Source organism: Engystomops pustulosus, chromosome 3 (assembly GCF_040894005.1).
Source record: "Engystomops pustulosus chromosome 3, aEngPut4.maternal, whole genome shotgun sequence".
NCBI classification, from domain to species: Eukaryota; Metazoa; Chordata; class Amphibia; order Anura; family Leptodactylidae; genus Engystomops; species Engystomops pustulosus.
The window spans coordinates 125,951,128-125,967,654 of record NC_092413.1 but is presented as its reverse complement, the minus strand read 5'-3'; the positions used below and the strand labels follow the sequence as shown (position 1 = coordinate 125,967,654).

Sequence of the window (16,527 nt, the reverse complement as noted above, 5' to 3'; positions counted from 1 at the left end):
CAACGTTTCGATTCCAGATGAATCTTTCTCAAGCATCTGGAATCGAAACGTTGCTATTTTATGCCTGATGATGTTATAATAAAGACGATTTGGAATTGAACCGTACCGAGTGCTGTGGCTCTCTCCACTCTTATGCTGTTTATGGGACTCTGAGCACCGGATCCCCAGCTGCGAGCACCAACCAAACCTTCTAGGAATATCCAGGATTGCTGTCCTTTTCTCTTTTTTCAGGTGGTGATTTGAGTCACTGTTGCCTTTCTATCAGCTCGAACCAGTCTGCCCATTCTCCTCTGACCTCAACAAGGCATTTCCGCCCACAGAACTGCCGCTCACTGGATGTTTTTTCTTTTTCAGACCATTCTCTGTAAACCCTAGAGATGGTTGTGCGTGAAAATCCCAGTAAATCAGCAGTTTCTGAAATACTCAGACCAGCCCTTCTGGCACCAACAACCATGCCACGTTCAAAGGCACTCAAATCACCTTTCTTCCCCATACTGATGCTCGGTCTGAACTGCAGGAGATTGTCTTGACCATGTCTACATGCCTAAATGCACTGAGCTGCATTAGAAATTAGGTGTTGACGAGCAGTTGGACAGGTGTACCTAATAAAGTGGCCGGTGAGTGTGTATAATATATATTATATATATATACACACACACACACACATACATACATATATACTGTTTGGCGAGGCTGCTGCTGGTCTATTCATCAAAAGACTGTAGAACAGATAACAAGGAGGACCTTAGATCTGAGCCAAACCACCCCACTAAAGGGTATATTATTATAAATCATAAACTAAAAGAAATGTTGTTTATAAAGAAATATTATGTTTGTTTAGCCAAAAATCGCAAATCAATAAATAAAAAACAGACTCAACCAGCACTTTGCATTTGCTTCTGTTCAAGGTGTTTATTGCATCTCACAGGGCATACATGCACTGGGTCTTTAAACCATGATACAAAGGAAAGCCATTTTGAAATTGATTTTAAATACTTCATCCCCATTTAGAGTGTATGTTTTCCCCACAGTTAATTCAGATACGACCATCGAATAAATAATTAAATTGAAAGACTTACAACAGGTGAACGTCGTTCCTACCCAATAAACTTCTACAAACAGCTGCCAAGCCACTTGTAACACTGATCAACAGTGACCTTATTTGTTTGCACCAAAACCTTAAGCCAAAGCAGTCAGCACACAACAGGATGAGTGTGTCAACGAAAAATGAAACGCGCACAATATGTACAAGGAGGGGGTGGACCTATCGGATCCACGTGGAATTCAGTCACAAAACATGGTACAAAACTACACACAGGGAACTCAGAAGAAAAAGTGCTAAAATAAACACAAAAACAAGATGAATGTACAATAAAATTTAAGATAAAAAAAAAAAAAAGAAAAATTGAAATACTCCACGGAAAATAGTAGCCCTGCTGCAACTACAATGAAATGATACTTCATTTTGCAAAATGGACCAATATACTCATTTTGATGCAAAAACGGAAAAATATAAATTAAAATATATATTATATTTAAAATCAACAAAAAGATAAATATGATGTACAGTATTTCTGATATGATTTGTCTCTATTGGAGTGCATAACTATATACGTGGAGGAAGATTTTCATATGCATTGAACTTATAAATAACTTTGAACATATAAAGTACCACAAAAACAAACTGTTTGTTTTTCCACAATTTACAGTCCAGTGGGTAGTTCTCACTCACACACAAAACAAGGGTTGTATTGGAGTGTTTTTTGCTGTGATCACACAAGGTTTCATATTTGATAGAAGAAACAGGGATGTCCAAACAGTATATACATTGAAACGTTCCAAAAACACAGACACATCTGTCCAGACTGCTCAGCACACAACAGCTGCGTGTTCTGCCCCCATCAGACAGGGGCAGGAAAAGCACTAGAAGGCATGGGGGAAGTTACACCTTATGAAAAACTGGGAAAAACACAGAAAACTCAAAAACACAAAAATGAACAAAATATGATATATAGTAGCGGGTTACTGCTAGGGTAATACAGAATCCTAATGGTTACTTTCACAGCTGTGCTACGCGTTTCAGAAGAGAGAAATCTAAGCACTGGGTTTGGTACTGGTGGCTCACTTAGAAAACTCTGAGCAGCATTCTGTTCTTCCAAGGCTCCAGACTTACATATTCAGGTCACAAAACAGAATCTAGGAGAAAACAGAAAACTACATCAGCTTTACAAACAATTACTTGAACCTGCACTCCTTTTTTCGATAAAATTGCAGATCCTTTAGGATTTTATTTTTTAAATGATCAGATAACTAGCAACTTAAAAACACAGTTGTATCCACAATGTTGCTGCTACAACTCCTGGCTCGTCTCAACAATAAATGATATATGAAACCTGGTAGTTTAAAAGAAAATTACAACTGTAATAACCCCCACCTCCCCTCCAATCCATTGCAGAAAACCAGTTTTTGGCACAACACACAACACAGAAGTTTTTGTGGAAACTATGCTCATGTGGATAAATTTATTGTGTATTGTGCTCCAACCTTGATATCCCTCACAAGTGCAATTAGCACCCTGTATACTAGGAGGTTCCAGTTTAACGCACAATCCTGTCAAAACCCGGATAACTAGGATGCTGGCGCAGGCTATTGTAAATGCACCCTGTTGGCAAGTCTCCGTATTGCCCACTTGCCATGGAGGTGGTTTAAGGGGAGAAAAGTCGCAAATCCATGCGATATGCTAGGAATTGAAACTTTTACGTCTTGTACACGAGAATTAGTGTATAAGGCAGGATAAATGCTCCCCAAGGAATGAAAGAATGATGACAGTCAAAAAGAAGCTTATATAATGATAGCACCGCCTAGTGCAGTGGTGGCGAACCTATGGCACGGGTGCCAGAGGTGGCACTCAGTGCCCTTTCTGCGGGCACTCAGGCCATCAGAGTTCACCAAACACTGAATCTTCCTACAGTCCCAGGCAACTTAAGAGATGCTGCTCTAAGCGCTAGCTATTTTAAAGTGACACTTTATTGGCTGTTTGGAACTGCGGGAAAAGTGAGAAGGTGATAACAGAAGTGCATTATCTTTGTAGGTCCTCCTGCTGGACCCACCATTCCTCCTGTATCGAGAGAAGCTACAATGGTAGTTTGAATTTGCCCTCCTCTTGTCAACTGTACTGTTGGCCTTAGGGGGCCGATACAATTGAAAGATGAGGAAGAACAGGGAGCATTAAGTTACTGTATAAAATTCCATGTTGGCACTTCACGGTAAAAAAGTGGATTTTGGTTGAAGTTTGGGCACTCGGTCTCTAAAAGGTTCGCCATCACTGGCCTAGTGGATACATTACTGATGTGTGACCCAAACCTTTGGAGAATAAAGTATCCAGGCAGCTTTATTTGTAATAAATTGGGACCCAATCTCTGCCTCGACAAAATCAAACCGAGTCTATAAACATTCATTGCATGAGACTCCACAAACAGTTTAGCTGCATCAGCCCTTTACTACATAGCAGAGAAGCACATTGTTTTGCTGAACCCCAGCTGGTAAGAACTTTGATTTAAAATTCAAGTATTTACTATAAAAAGACAGTCCCCATTATACCGTACAATTCTTGTACAAGAAGTGAAAACATCTCATGTCACATGTCAGGTTCCAAGGGAAAATATAATCAAAGGGAACTTACAGGAATTACCTTATTAACTTACAGATTTACAAGAAGTCCTTGATGTTGAGATCTGCTAATGGATCTTTTGTGGGGGGCTTTTTGGGGCTTTGTGAAGCAGGAGTCATACTTGGAGATAGCTAAAAGTAAAAAAAAAATCAAACACATAAAAGATACAGTAACTGAAAAACAAATAAGCATGGAACTTCTAAGAAATCAATTTTACCGGTGCGCCAGGAGCAGAGGCTCCACCGAATGACGGCCTGATCATAGGTTGGCCATACATCATTGGCTGTTGGGGCATAATCGGTACCCCTGTCCCGGATGCAGGCTAAAGAAAAAAAAGAATGTAGGAACGTCAAATGTGTAAACTTTTACTAGTAAATCCTAATTATCACAACTGATCAATAACTAAAATTCTATTCAAGTCAGTATCTAAAGGTATGATTCTCAGTACTATATCTATGTTCCATTAGATTTTTTTATGAACCATTAGAGAAGAGCTATAATCTGTGATGGAAGTTTAGTTGAATTCTTTACAGGGAGCATAAGGTTGTCCGAGACATACCATATGCCTCATCAATGGTTGCAATTTGGAAAAGGTAATACACAATGGGGGTTATAGACTTACATAATAATAATAATAATAATCTTTATTTATATCGCGGTGAACCGCAGTAGTGAAAGGGTTAAAGGATTATAAAGTAATACATTAAATCATTAGCAATAAAAACAAGTTTTGTAGACAGATTATTGGTGGTAGACCATCCTCTTATGCATGCTCGTTACCTCTAGGGGATGATGACAGAGGTTCCAGCTAACTCTAAAGAAAACTGGAGAGAAAAAGACTTTATAAAAGCCGAGCATGCATAAGAGGATAGTCTACCACCAGTAATCTTGTGGTAGATGTCCTTTAAATGAAACCCAACATCAGAAATCTACCTATTAAGGTAGATGTGACGGTAGGTTGCTAGTAACGTTCCAAGCCGTAATCTAGTTTTACCAAATCGTAAAATACATTATCTCAGCGATCTACACTTTTATTATTTCTATAGCGGTTGGGCTCCTTCATTGCTCTGTGCATGAGTAGTGGCCCCGGCTTCAGGGTACACGCCAAGGACAGGTAAGAGGAATGGCAGAGGGTACTGCTACGCAGTAGCCACTGCCGATGTATAGCAGATTAGGTAGGTAAAGTGTAGTTTAGAAAGTATTTTTGGATTTGCTCGAGCTTAATTTTTGATACTAGATTTCCTTTAAGCCTTTTCTAAATAATTTAACAGAACATGTAATAGGATATATTCAATTTCAATAATGGGGTTTCTAAATGGGGTGTTCCATTTAAGTAAAAAGTTATATTGTCCCATGTTAGAACACTTACCATACCAAATCCTGCAGCGGGCTGTGCACCTGGAGCAGCACTTGCTGCTTGGCCTCCCGCATTGCCTGGAGGAGCAGATCCTTGCTATAAAAAAAAAATTAAAAAAAAAAATGTACTTATTTTTAAACTTCTTTTATTGTAACATATACGACATGAGTTCATTATTTTGAAAACTGAATTCTGTGAAGCTGCTAGCAGATTTGAAGTCCCATAGAAGTCAATGGAGAACAGGACACAACTTTGTCTTCGACTCCATTAACTATATGTCTTCCCTAACAAAATACATTGCAGTAAAACCTGAAAATCCAAAGCAGATAAGGTGAACTAAAGATCCCCCATTCTAGTGATTGTCGGGGGTCTAGCAGCTGGAATTGTGGAAAGGGGATAAATATTACTGATGAGACAACTCCCTTCCTCAAGAAAAATGGAAACTACTTTCTAAAATGCTTCAGTAAATAAACTAAAAATATATTTTTGTATGTGCAGAATTTGAAATGATTGTTGACTGCCTGACACACATTTATATACCCCTGTATAAAATCTAGGATATGTACTTTTGGCATTTATTGTACTCAAAAACAACACACTCATTAGTAAGTAAATAATTACCATAGAAGATGATGATGGACCACCAGATGCCCACGTGGCCGGTGCTACCTTTGGTTGCCAGTTAGCCCCTCCTGTCAGCTTCTTCTCTCCCGCATTCCACTGAAGGTCTCCCCTGAGCAGTTACATGATAAACCGTGAAACATAAGCTAGATGGAAATGTCCATGTGTACACGAGATTGATATACTGGAATAAGCCAGGCTTATCCTTACACTGCTTCCTCAATTTTATATATTTTTGTTAAATAGGCATACATATTTACCCCACCACCATTAATAATTTTTTTCCAGAAATTATTCTAAAAGAGAGTAGTAAAAATGCCACCCAGTAATTAAAAATCATGAATACAAAACCTGAAATTGTGCAAAAATGTTAAAATTGTGCAAGAGTGATACAACAGAGCATGGAGAAAAGGCGGATAAAGGCAATTGAAAAAAAAAACTACACAGACCAGACTGTGATTTGTAATGTGCTTCATGAAGCAGTCACCGCCCCTAATCCCATCCCCTCATGAATATGCCCGACCGCTTACAGCGTGGTACTGCGTTTCTATTGTACTGTGCGGCAGTGTCTGCTAGAGTTATCGGAGGTTTCTGATAATGCAAGCAATGTAATACTGCTACATCTGTTGTAGCACTAGGAGCTGCATACTTTAGTAAGCAGCTCCTAGTGCCTTTTATATGAGTGACAGGTCCTCTTTAAAGGTGTCAATGACAATCCAACATTTTTAAAATCCAATTGGCAGAGACCAAAAAAAAATCTGTCTGGAGTTACAATTATAAAATATACAGTTCTGACTTGCACGTAACCCAGGGACTGCCTGTACAGCTGTGGCTGGTACTCTGTAAAATCCATGATTTATTACTTCGGTTTTGAGGGTTCACATAACATGGTACAGAACAGTCTTAAATTGGAAATGTATCATTCTGAATTTCTCATCCACAGTGTGCATAGTTTTAGGTTCATCTTCTAGACGTTACTTACTTTTTAACAGTGGTTCCAGAAATACCAAGATCTAAAAACAAAAAATAAAATGCATAAGAGAGCCACATCCCCCACAACATTAGTATTGCGACTGCATCACACAATGTACTATATCTCTCCCAGGCATATATCTCTTTGGGCAAAAACTTTCAGGATTTTAGTAATAGACACTGAATACCCAGGTTTAATAGGCACACTCGTGTGCTGCCATCTATCAAATGACGGCAAAACAAATTGTAGACTGATTGATAGGTTAGTTTGGATTTGGCAACCATTTCAGTAAGACATGCTTCACGATTTTCGCTAAGATGTAAAAAGAGCAGTATCGTTCAGTAATTCGCTTTTTGTTTTTGGATTAAATTTGGAAAAAATGTGAGGAGATAAAAGCAAAGTTGGATGCTGTTTATGGGGACACTTTGCCATCTATGACCACAGTTAGATATTGGTTCAAGGAATTTAAATGTGGGCGAACATCCTTTTTTGATGAGGAGCGACCAGGGCGCCCGGCAAATGTGGATACTGAAGAAATCATTCAAAAAGTCCATGACATGATACTCGCTGATCGACGAACGAAAGTAGGCGAGGTAGCAGAGGCCGTAGGTGTGTCAACTGGAATGGCAATTATTATTTTACATGATAAGTTGGCGAGGAAAAAATTGTCAGCCCGATGGGTGCCGCGATTGCTCACGGTGGACAACAAGCGGATGCAGCTGTTAACTTTGAAGCAGTGTTTGGAGCAATTAAAGCATGATCCGAAGGAGTTTTTGCATCCAGTTGTCACCATTGATGAAACCTGGAATCATCATTAGAAACTAAGTAACAATCAACTTGCGACTTTTTCTTGTTCCCTAAAATGAAGAAATGGCTCGTGGGAAAATAAAATGAGCTCAAACGAGGAAGTCATTGCCGAGACAGAGGCGTATTTTGGAGAGTTCGACAAATCCTATTATTTGGAGGGGTTAAAAAAAAATGGCAGGAACGTTGGGAGAAGTGTATCTTTCTAAAAGGGGACTATGCTGAAAATTAAAAAAAAATTAAAAATGGTGTCTTCATTTCTAACATAGGTACCTATTGAACTGGCATAAATTGCTCAAGAGAACACACAAAGAGGAGAGGAGTAAAAATTAGAATAGAGAGAGAGAGAAAGCAGAAATTGGACATTAAAAAGGATAAAACTGAGTAGAGATGATAGGACGTCAAAAAGCCAAGGCAAAAACATAGGGGCACAATTAAAGGTCCCAATTAAGGCCATGCTCACACAGCAATAATTCTGAATCAAGAATGGCATCAACAGAATCTCTCCTGCTGATGTGCTCTGGGTCCTGACTGGTGTGGCTCCAGTATCATTAGTCCTATGCTCTGGGTGGCTCCAGTATCATTAGTCCTATGCTCTGGGTGGCTCCAGTATCATTAGTCCTATGCTCTGGGTGGCTCCAGTATCATTAGTCCTATGCTCTGGGTGGCTCCAGTATCATTAGTCCTATGCTCTGGGTGGCTCCAGTATCATTAGTCCTATGCTCTGGGTGGCTCCAGTATCATTAGTCCTATGCTCTGGGTGGCTCCAGTATCATTAGTCCTATGCTCTGGGTGGCTCCAGTATCATTAGTCCTATGCTCTGGGTGGCTCCAGTATCATTAGTCCTATGCTCTGGGTGGCTCCAGTATCATTAGTCCTATGCTCTGGGTGGCTCCAGTATCATTAGTCCTATGCTCTGGGTGGCTCCAGTATCATTAGTCCTATGCTCTGGGTGGCTCCAGTATCATTAGTCCTATGCTCTGGGTGGCTCCAGTATCATTAGTCCTATGCTCTGGGTGGCTCCAGTATCATTAGTCCTATGCTCTGGGTGGCTCCAGTATCATTAGTCCTATGCTCTGGGTGGCTCCAGTATCATTAGTCCTATGCTCTGGGTGGCTCCAGTATCATTAGTCCTATGCTCTGGGTGGCTCCAGTATCATTAGTCCTATGCTCTGGGTGGCTCCAGTATCATTAGTCCTATGCTCTGGGTGGCTCCAGTATCATTAGTCCTATGCTCTGGGTGGCTCCAGTATCATTAGTCCTATGCTCTGGGTGGCTCCAGTATCATTAGTCCTATGCTTTGGGTGGCTCCAGTATTATTAGTCCTATGCTCTGGGTGGCTCTAGTATTTTCTTCTATGGGGTCTCCAGTAGTATAGTCGTCTACAGGGGTCACTGATATTTTAAGCCTGCCCCAGAGGTCTCCAGTACTATAATTATCTGCTGTTTCTGGAGTGGTATTTATTGCTGTACTTTGGTATTTTGTTTTGTACTGTGCCTGTTGGTGCATCTAGTTTGCTAGTTACAGATGCAGCCCCATAAAATTTAAGCACTATGACAGTATGGCGCTGGAATCAATAAATGTTGCTCACCCCTGGCATAAGTCCTTAGATCAGGAACAGAACAAAGATTTAAAGGAAATGTCAAAATATTTAGAAATTTATTTTGTGTTTTTGTGTAGTCGGTCCATTTTAACACGACTCTGACTTCATCAAAATTGTCACCGACTCCACAACCCTGACGCCACAGCCCCACTGTGGAGTCTCCCGTTTTTAAATAAGTCTAGGTTGTGTCTGTTGTTCCCTGTATACTGAACATGCACTTATCGATTAGTAATATATATATACACACACATATGCAGATACGTGAAATTATGAGTATGAGCACACTTACTGCCTACTAAGCTTGCAAGAGAAGAATCCAGGTCACTTCCTAAAGCTTTGCCAGCACCACCGACATTGTTTGCAGAGGTGAGTGAAGATGTTGGCTGAGATGAAGGGGTCATGGTTGGTATAAGTAGATCGCCTAAGCCATCAAATACTGATGCAGAAAATAAAGATCAAATGTCACTAACTGAATGAGACACAGAAATGTTGGACATTTATAATTTTACCTTTCAATGCATTAAAGGATTAAGAAGAACAAAAATGTATATATAATCTACAAAACGTATATCTTTACAAACTACAACCTTATCAGATGTAAATGGTTTCTAGAAGTCACAGATTTTTACAAACACCATAATCAGTCAAGACAAAAAAAATAATTTTTTTTTTTTTTTACTGTTAGGATTGTTCAGAGACCACAGAATCATGACAATACATGGAACATGAACTATATTCCTAATATTTGTAAAGCATCCCACTAGTAATCAATTTCATTTAGAACCCCATTTTTACTGTGGGAACTTAGTCCCACTAAAAGCGACCGACCAATTCCAGGAGAATCAGCATTAAACACAAATGGTTCTTTAAACGTTCTATACAAATAAACTGTAAGGAGTGAGGGACTCTGTTCAGCCACAGGGACTCCTCATTTGCTTGCATTGTTAAAAGTTTGATATTTTGGGAGACTTATAACAAAGAAAGAGAAGGACATTATACAATATGCAATGTTGGGATACCATGTGACAGCAAAAAATGCTAAATCTATTGGGAAATTCCAACATGAGTTTCCCTGGCCTGAAGGAGCTTTATTGGATGAGAATATTGACACTCATAATTGAGCAATTTGCAAAGTGCCCAGAGTTATTCAGCATGAGGGCCATCTTAAAGGTTATGCACAGAAGAGCGACTATAGGTTACAAGTCTTTATTTGTAGCACTGCCTCTCTACAGAGTTGTTAAAGCATTTTTCCAGTTTTAGAACAACAGTGTGAAATGATGAATACATAAAATCTTTAAACCTTTAATAAATGAAAGTGTCAATAAAATTCACACAAAAAAATATTGCTATAGTTCTTATACAGAACAGACCACATTAAATTTGGGCATTCTGAGATAACAGAGCTTCCCGCTTAAATGTTGTCTTCGTAGCGGACAGAGATGTGAAATGTTATAAATTGTCTGACACTTGCTGCTTACTTAACTAGATAGGTTGTTCTGGTGCCAAGTAACAGATTTCAGAAAGAAAAACTCACCAACGCAACAGTGCAGCACAGCCACAGCATGGAAAGTGTCCAAATGAAAGGAAAAAAATGAAAGTAGTACAAAATGATAGCACAGTGACAGCCCAAGCAGTTATAGAAAAGCTCAGCATTTTATACATTTGTGCCGTGCAGAATGATGATAAACCTCAACTACATTATCAACCAAGCAAGTGATCGGTCATACAGATACATAGTGCAACAATAGAAGTATAACAAACAATACAAATCACGGGGGATCTTTACAAATGTATACAAGTTCTTCTAATCGAAGAGGCCTGGTGTATAACTACTAAGAAAATTGTTAAGGACTGGCCAAAATCCAAAATAGCCAGGTCCAATCATGTGGAAAAATCCCATATTGTCTCTAGATGTTGCAGGTGGATCATGATAATAGCTGCTACCACCAATATCGAGCCAGAAACTGGACTTCAAGAAATCAATGTTTTACATGTGAGAAATCAAACTCTGACCAATATAAATATATACACATAAATACAAACACACACATACATAAAATTATATGTAGTGTATATAACACACAGTTAGAAAAAAAAGATGGCACAAAAATTCTGTGCCAGGGATTGAAGTGGCTAGGAAAAATGTTGCAAATGTGGCACAAATCATCAGATGCGACAAAATACTTTAAAAACTGACAAAACCAATGATACATCTTCCCCTACAGTGTGTTGTGCTATGTGGTTATTAGACTCTGACAGAAGCAGCAGTGGTCATATATAACTTCCCCTTCACTATTCTGCTATGGGAGCAGACCCAAGTCAGTTGCCAGGAGTACCAGGACCAGAAACTGTGGCAATCAGACAATCCCATTGCAAAGTAAAAGTGAAAACAGACCCATCACCCATAATTGGGTATGTTACTTTCTGAAAGTTTAGATAAGATGTTCTTGAATAAAATAGTTTTATTTTTCAAGATATTTTTAGCCGCACCTGTAGGATCAAAAGTGCCGCTGGATGCTGTGGTGGCTGCAGCCGGAGCAGGGGCAGTGGCAGTAATTGGCTGACTGGCTCCAAATGTGGCATCAAAGCCAGGCTGTATTAGGGTATTCTGTGCTGGGGCAATGGGTGTAGGAGATGGTGAAATGAATGATCCTCCAAACCCTTAAAAAAATAAAAACAATTGAAAGTTGTCAAGCACATAAGGCAAATGTTAGAAAATGTTTCCAGTGCAAGAAACTCACCAGCTAGTAGATCTGCTGACGCTGAGGAACTTGTAGGGGCCAAAGCTGCGGGCTGTGGCTCAGATACACTTCCAAATGCATCTGTCATGTCACAATAGATTGAGGATGAAAGGGAGATAAAAATGGATAAACGTTACTAATGTATAACCACTACTGAAATTTTTAGGTAATAAAGAAAATTGGCATTGAGTAAAAGTAACACACTCACAGTTGTTTAACAATCACATAAGTGTACAGGGTAGGAACCCCACCGGTCTCATAAGAAGCCCATCAGGGCCTCCCAATTTCAGGAGAAGAGGAGGATTGATCAGTTGTATTATAGGTCCAAGCCCCACCTCAAGTGCGCCCGTTAGTCTACGGTCCAGAATAATAGTATATGTTGCAGTAGGGACTGGGAAATCAAATTCAATGCATCTGCCATCTCTATGCAATTTTAATTTTCAGCAGTTTCGAGAAATCAATACAAGACCCTTCCAAATAGATGGGCCAATATCGGCACAATCGATGCTGCAGCAGACAACCCTCTCATCAGCCACACACTGCCCTCATAACAGAGTTTCAATATTTTGCATTAACAGTAGTGGAAAGGAAGGTCACAGGGCTGCATCTGCCATGAGGCCTGAAGCTGCAGAGCCCTTAGGAGGGCGGCATATCATCAGCAGTATGGCCTTGCCAAACACTGACAAGTCTGTACTAAACAGAAAAATCAATTACATCCGAGACTAAGAAACTGATGCAATTGACATCTGTGTGTCTGCACCGTATATGCTCTGTATATAAACAGCGTCTATGGGGGTGCATATAATTAAATTGGGGATCTCTATATAGGAGGGCCACATATGGAATACTGTATATTATTTAATTAGGGAGTGTATGGGGGTGGTATATTAAGCCTGTTGAATAAATTAAAGGGGTCCGATGTAAATGAATTAGCAAGAGCCATTGATAAATAAATTAGAGTTGCTGTATACAGTAGGGGCGTGTATATAAAATAGAGTGCTGTATGTAAAAGGACACAATACAGCATTGTTATTGCGTTCATATGACACATTGGAATTTTGTTTTGAAATACACTAAACACATCAGGCAAAACACTAAAGTAGTAATAGGTTTTATGCAAGTAATAATATGTGTTTTGAAGTGTTAATTATTACCGATTTTGAAGAACAAAGCACATATGGTTACTTATATAAATAACTTTTACACATGCATTTTGTGAGGAGTTTCACCTGATGTTGAGTTACTGCTTTAATTGCCATTCTGACACTTTGTGCGTTAAAAAAAATAAAATATATATTATCCATCGCAGTTATCTAAGCAGCACTATATGAACTGTGGTATTTTTAGGGAAGAAGTTGTGATGAAGTCCCCTGCCTGATGAAGTAGATTGCTACCTGTAAGGTACTTGTGCCTGTGTGCCTACTAGTGTGTGAGACAGCATCAGTCACAGGGTGTCAGTGAGCTAGTGACACTGTGCGAGTATACTCTCTCTGCCTCTTCTGATCAGATAGCCAAATCTGTAGATACTTTTTACAGATTTGCCTGTAATTTCAGGGAGCCGAATATGGCAATGGATCAGGGGTAGACCTAAGGCAGCAATAGGCCAAAATTGGCTCTGGAAGGTCCCAGAACTGGTCAAGCACTGCAAATCAGCAGCATGTAAATCACCATGGATTTCATCTAGATGTGGCCATTGACACCTGCACAGATATATTCCCACTATGAATGAACCCTGATGGGGATGTATGCACAAACGCTAAAAGCAGTGAAGAACAACAGTTGTCAGTTTTTTAAAAAATTGTGTGTTTACGGCACTAAAACAGACACTTCAGACAATTAATAAAGTCATATCCGTGTTGTTCAACACATACTCCCCCTGCACTCCTTTATACTATTGTTCTGCTCTGTTACAGGGCAACAACAACAAAACTAAACAAGCTTTTATCATAGAAATTATAAACACTGAAAGTTCCTGTCATGAGTTGTCATTTTCTTACAGTTCCAGAAATGTGGTATGGCCTATATATCACATAATAGGGAAACTATGAAGGTGAAGAAAATGCTCATTGATCGCATGTAGTTACAGAAACTTTGAAGAGCTATATATCTGACAATGTATTAACGCCATTGTAAAAAGAAAATATGTTTTACAAGCAATATCATAAACCTTCAATTTCTTGGGTGTACCCACCACCAAATAAGTCAATCACAGGTTCAACTTTGGCTGGAGATGCAGTGGGTGCAGGTGCTGGAGCAGCAAAAGAATCCACTGTGGTAATAAAAAAAAATAAAATTTTTGACTAATCTTAATAACATGTAAAAGTAACATCAGCATTTAAAAAGCTTCATTTCAGTCAGAAGTGCAATATAAATAGGTAATTTAATATACTGTATACTGAAAATATTACAGAGGTTACAGGCTAAATGCTTGCCTGCGAAGCTGCAGCATGGAGGGGCTCAGTTAACAGCCCCAGGAGCCCTTCAGACTCATTAGCATAATCTTAAGGTTGATTTTAGAAGGAAAGAGGCCATGGATAACAAGTATAAGAAGATTGCTACAGTCTCAGTGCCGGGATCTATTAGTAAGTGTCCTGATTTATAATGATGGATTTTCTTTAAAGCAGATCACCAGGAAGGTCATTTTTAGCTGGTTACAGGTTCTAATAACCTATGCTATGCTGAATTTAAAAAAGCCTTTGTTGGCATTCTGAATACTGCCGCTTCTATATAAACATAATGTCTCATTATCTAGCTTCCTACCAGCAGCGTGTAGCGAGTCCCAGGGGGGAGGTAGCTGCAACAGCCTGCATCTGTCTCCTCATTGCCTCCTTACCGTCCCTGCCTGCTAAATGTGTATGACAGGTAAAGGGAGCTAAAGGCAGTAAACTGTGGGGGGAGTGAGTAGCGGAGGGAGAAGAATGCATTGAGGAGACTGGGACTGGAGTTGCACCATTACTGGAGCTAGGTAATGTGAAATAAAGTTTTATAAAGCACTGGCAGTAATCAGAATGCTGACAAAGGAACTTTTAAAATCAGCATAGTGAGGGCTATTAAAACCGGTCACCAGCTAAAAATGACCTTACTGGAGAAAGGTTCACTTAATATTACATGTAATAATGAGAGAGGACACAGCGAAAATGTATTGAACATGCTTACTGATATTTAATACTTTGCACAAAGTGCAAATGGCACAGATAGCTGGGCTATTCTCTGAAACCAATTAGAAGATTCCTTGGATGTGTGTTGGGGATCATAGTCTTGCTGAAATATCCCTCCTCACTTCATCATCATCATCATCATCATCATGCTGGTAGATGGAAGCAGATTTCTTTTCAAGCACGTCTTGACATTGGTCTTTGCCTGTAGCTCTCCACTTGGGGTCCTTGGCTTCTGAATAACTTTGCTGACAATGCTTTCTCCCCTCTTCCCTTGCAATGAACACCTGATCATGGCCCGTCTATGGTGAAATGATGTTCTTTCCGATTCTGGATTGTGCCCTTAACTGTGCTCATTGGGACCTTCAGTAGCTTTGGAATTCTTCTGAAACAATTGCCATCACTATGGATTGCAACAATAACAAAAGTCTTGACACAGCTCACTGTGTTTTACCCATCATGGGAGGTTTCTTATGTGGCATCTTGGTAATAAGACACCATTTTGTTGGTCATATGATGAACCTGCAGATATTTTTATGCACGGAGGCCCCTTTTCACACTTGTGTCAGAGTCTGATCAGGGTTTGGTGAGTGAACTGACATTTTCCATCAGAGTTGCATGAAAAAGACTCATGACTGTAGTCTATGTTTTCTATGGCAATTGATCAGTAAAAAATCCATGTGTCTCTGTAGACTTGTACGGTGTGTTTTTCATGCATGTGAGTTGCAAAAGTATATAGCATGCTCAGATTTTAACACGTGTTAAAAAAGGGGGTCTAAATGGGAGGATTGCTTCCTAATTACGGATGTATTTCAGCTGGTGACTTCCCGTGGTTTTTGCTCCTCTATTTCTTTAAGGGTTTATTATACAGTGTCATTTCTCATTATTACACACAGTTTAATTCATGGACATCAATGGTTTGACTTCTTTGCCAGTGTGGACTGGAGGGTTGTTGTCAATAACAACTTTAGAGATTTATTTACTTAGAAAATATACAAAGAATTAAAAAATGTATTGCTTCCACTGTAAGCAGGTCTAAACATAAAAGAACACAAAAATTGACTAGAGCCTAACACATCATCCAATACTTCATGCCAATGTATTTTTAGCTTTGGTTCAAATTTTGTAATCCAAAGATGATTAGTCCAAAAAAATAAGCAAAAAAAGCAGAAACTTCAGAGAAATCATTTTATATACTACAAATTGTCCCTAAAGAGTCAAGCTCTGGTTTTTTGTTTTCAATACATTTACATGTAGCTCAAATGATTGTGAGAGACGTGTCTTCCTCTGGTTGTCTAAAACTTTGACACAGGTGGGGAAGTCTCTAGTGTGAAGACTTTTTTTCTAGTCAGGGTTGTCAGACTGTTTTCAAAATGTAGTAGTCTGGCTGGGGAGGGTATTAAAAAACAAAAAAAAAAAAACTGTACTCAGCGCTGCATCAGGAGCGGGTACAGAAGACAGGTGGGTGTGCCAGGCCAGAAGTTGTTGGAGCCGAGCTTCCGCTCCCCTGTTAATGAACAGCAGCATTGATCCGAGGGACTGTGGCGTGGGTCACCAAGATAGCAAGAGCATGTGAGTGCAGCTTTATTTTTGTTTTCTTTTT

The 16,527-nt window shown here is 39.4% G+C and overlaps 1 protein-coding gene across 1 annotated transcript in view; it reads right to left on the bottom strand.

Annotated features, from left to right (window-relative positions):
- Window positions 1-883: 883 nt before the first annotated feature.
- SNAP91 (synaptosome associated protein 91) overlaps window positions 884-16,527 on the bottom strand; it is an 87,648-nt gene continuing 72,004 nt past the window's right edge. Inside the window, exons 22-31 of the mRNA XM_072142030.1 lie at window positions 13,961-14,038; window positions 11,770-11,850; window positions 11,519-11,689; window positions 9,318-9,464; window positions 6,631-6,661; window positions 5,649-5,760; window positions 5,040-5,123; window positions 3,888-3,992; window positions 3,692-3,801; window positions 884-2,196 (exon numbers count right to left, since the gene is read on the bottom strand). Of these exons, the coding sequence (XP_071998131.1) occupies window positions 3,709-3,801; window positions 3,888-3,992; window positions 5,040-5,123; window positions 5,649-5,760; window positions 6,631-6,661; window positions 9,318-9,464; window positions 11,519-11,689; window positions 11,770-11,850; window positions 13,961-14,038 (902 nt within the window). The 3' untranslated portion in view covers window positions 884-2,196; window positions 3,692-3,708. The remainder of the gene's footprint in view (window positions 2,197-3,691; window positions 3,802-3,887; window positions 3,993-5,039; window positions 5,124-5,648; window positions 5,761-6,630; window positions 6,662-9,317; window positions 9,465-11,518; window positions 11,690-11,769; window positions 11,851-13,960; window positions 14,039-16,527) is intronic.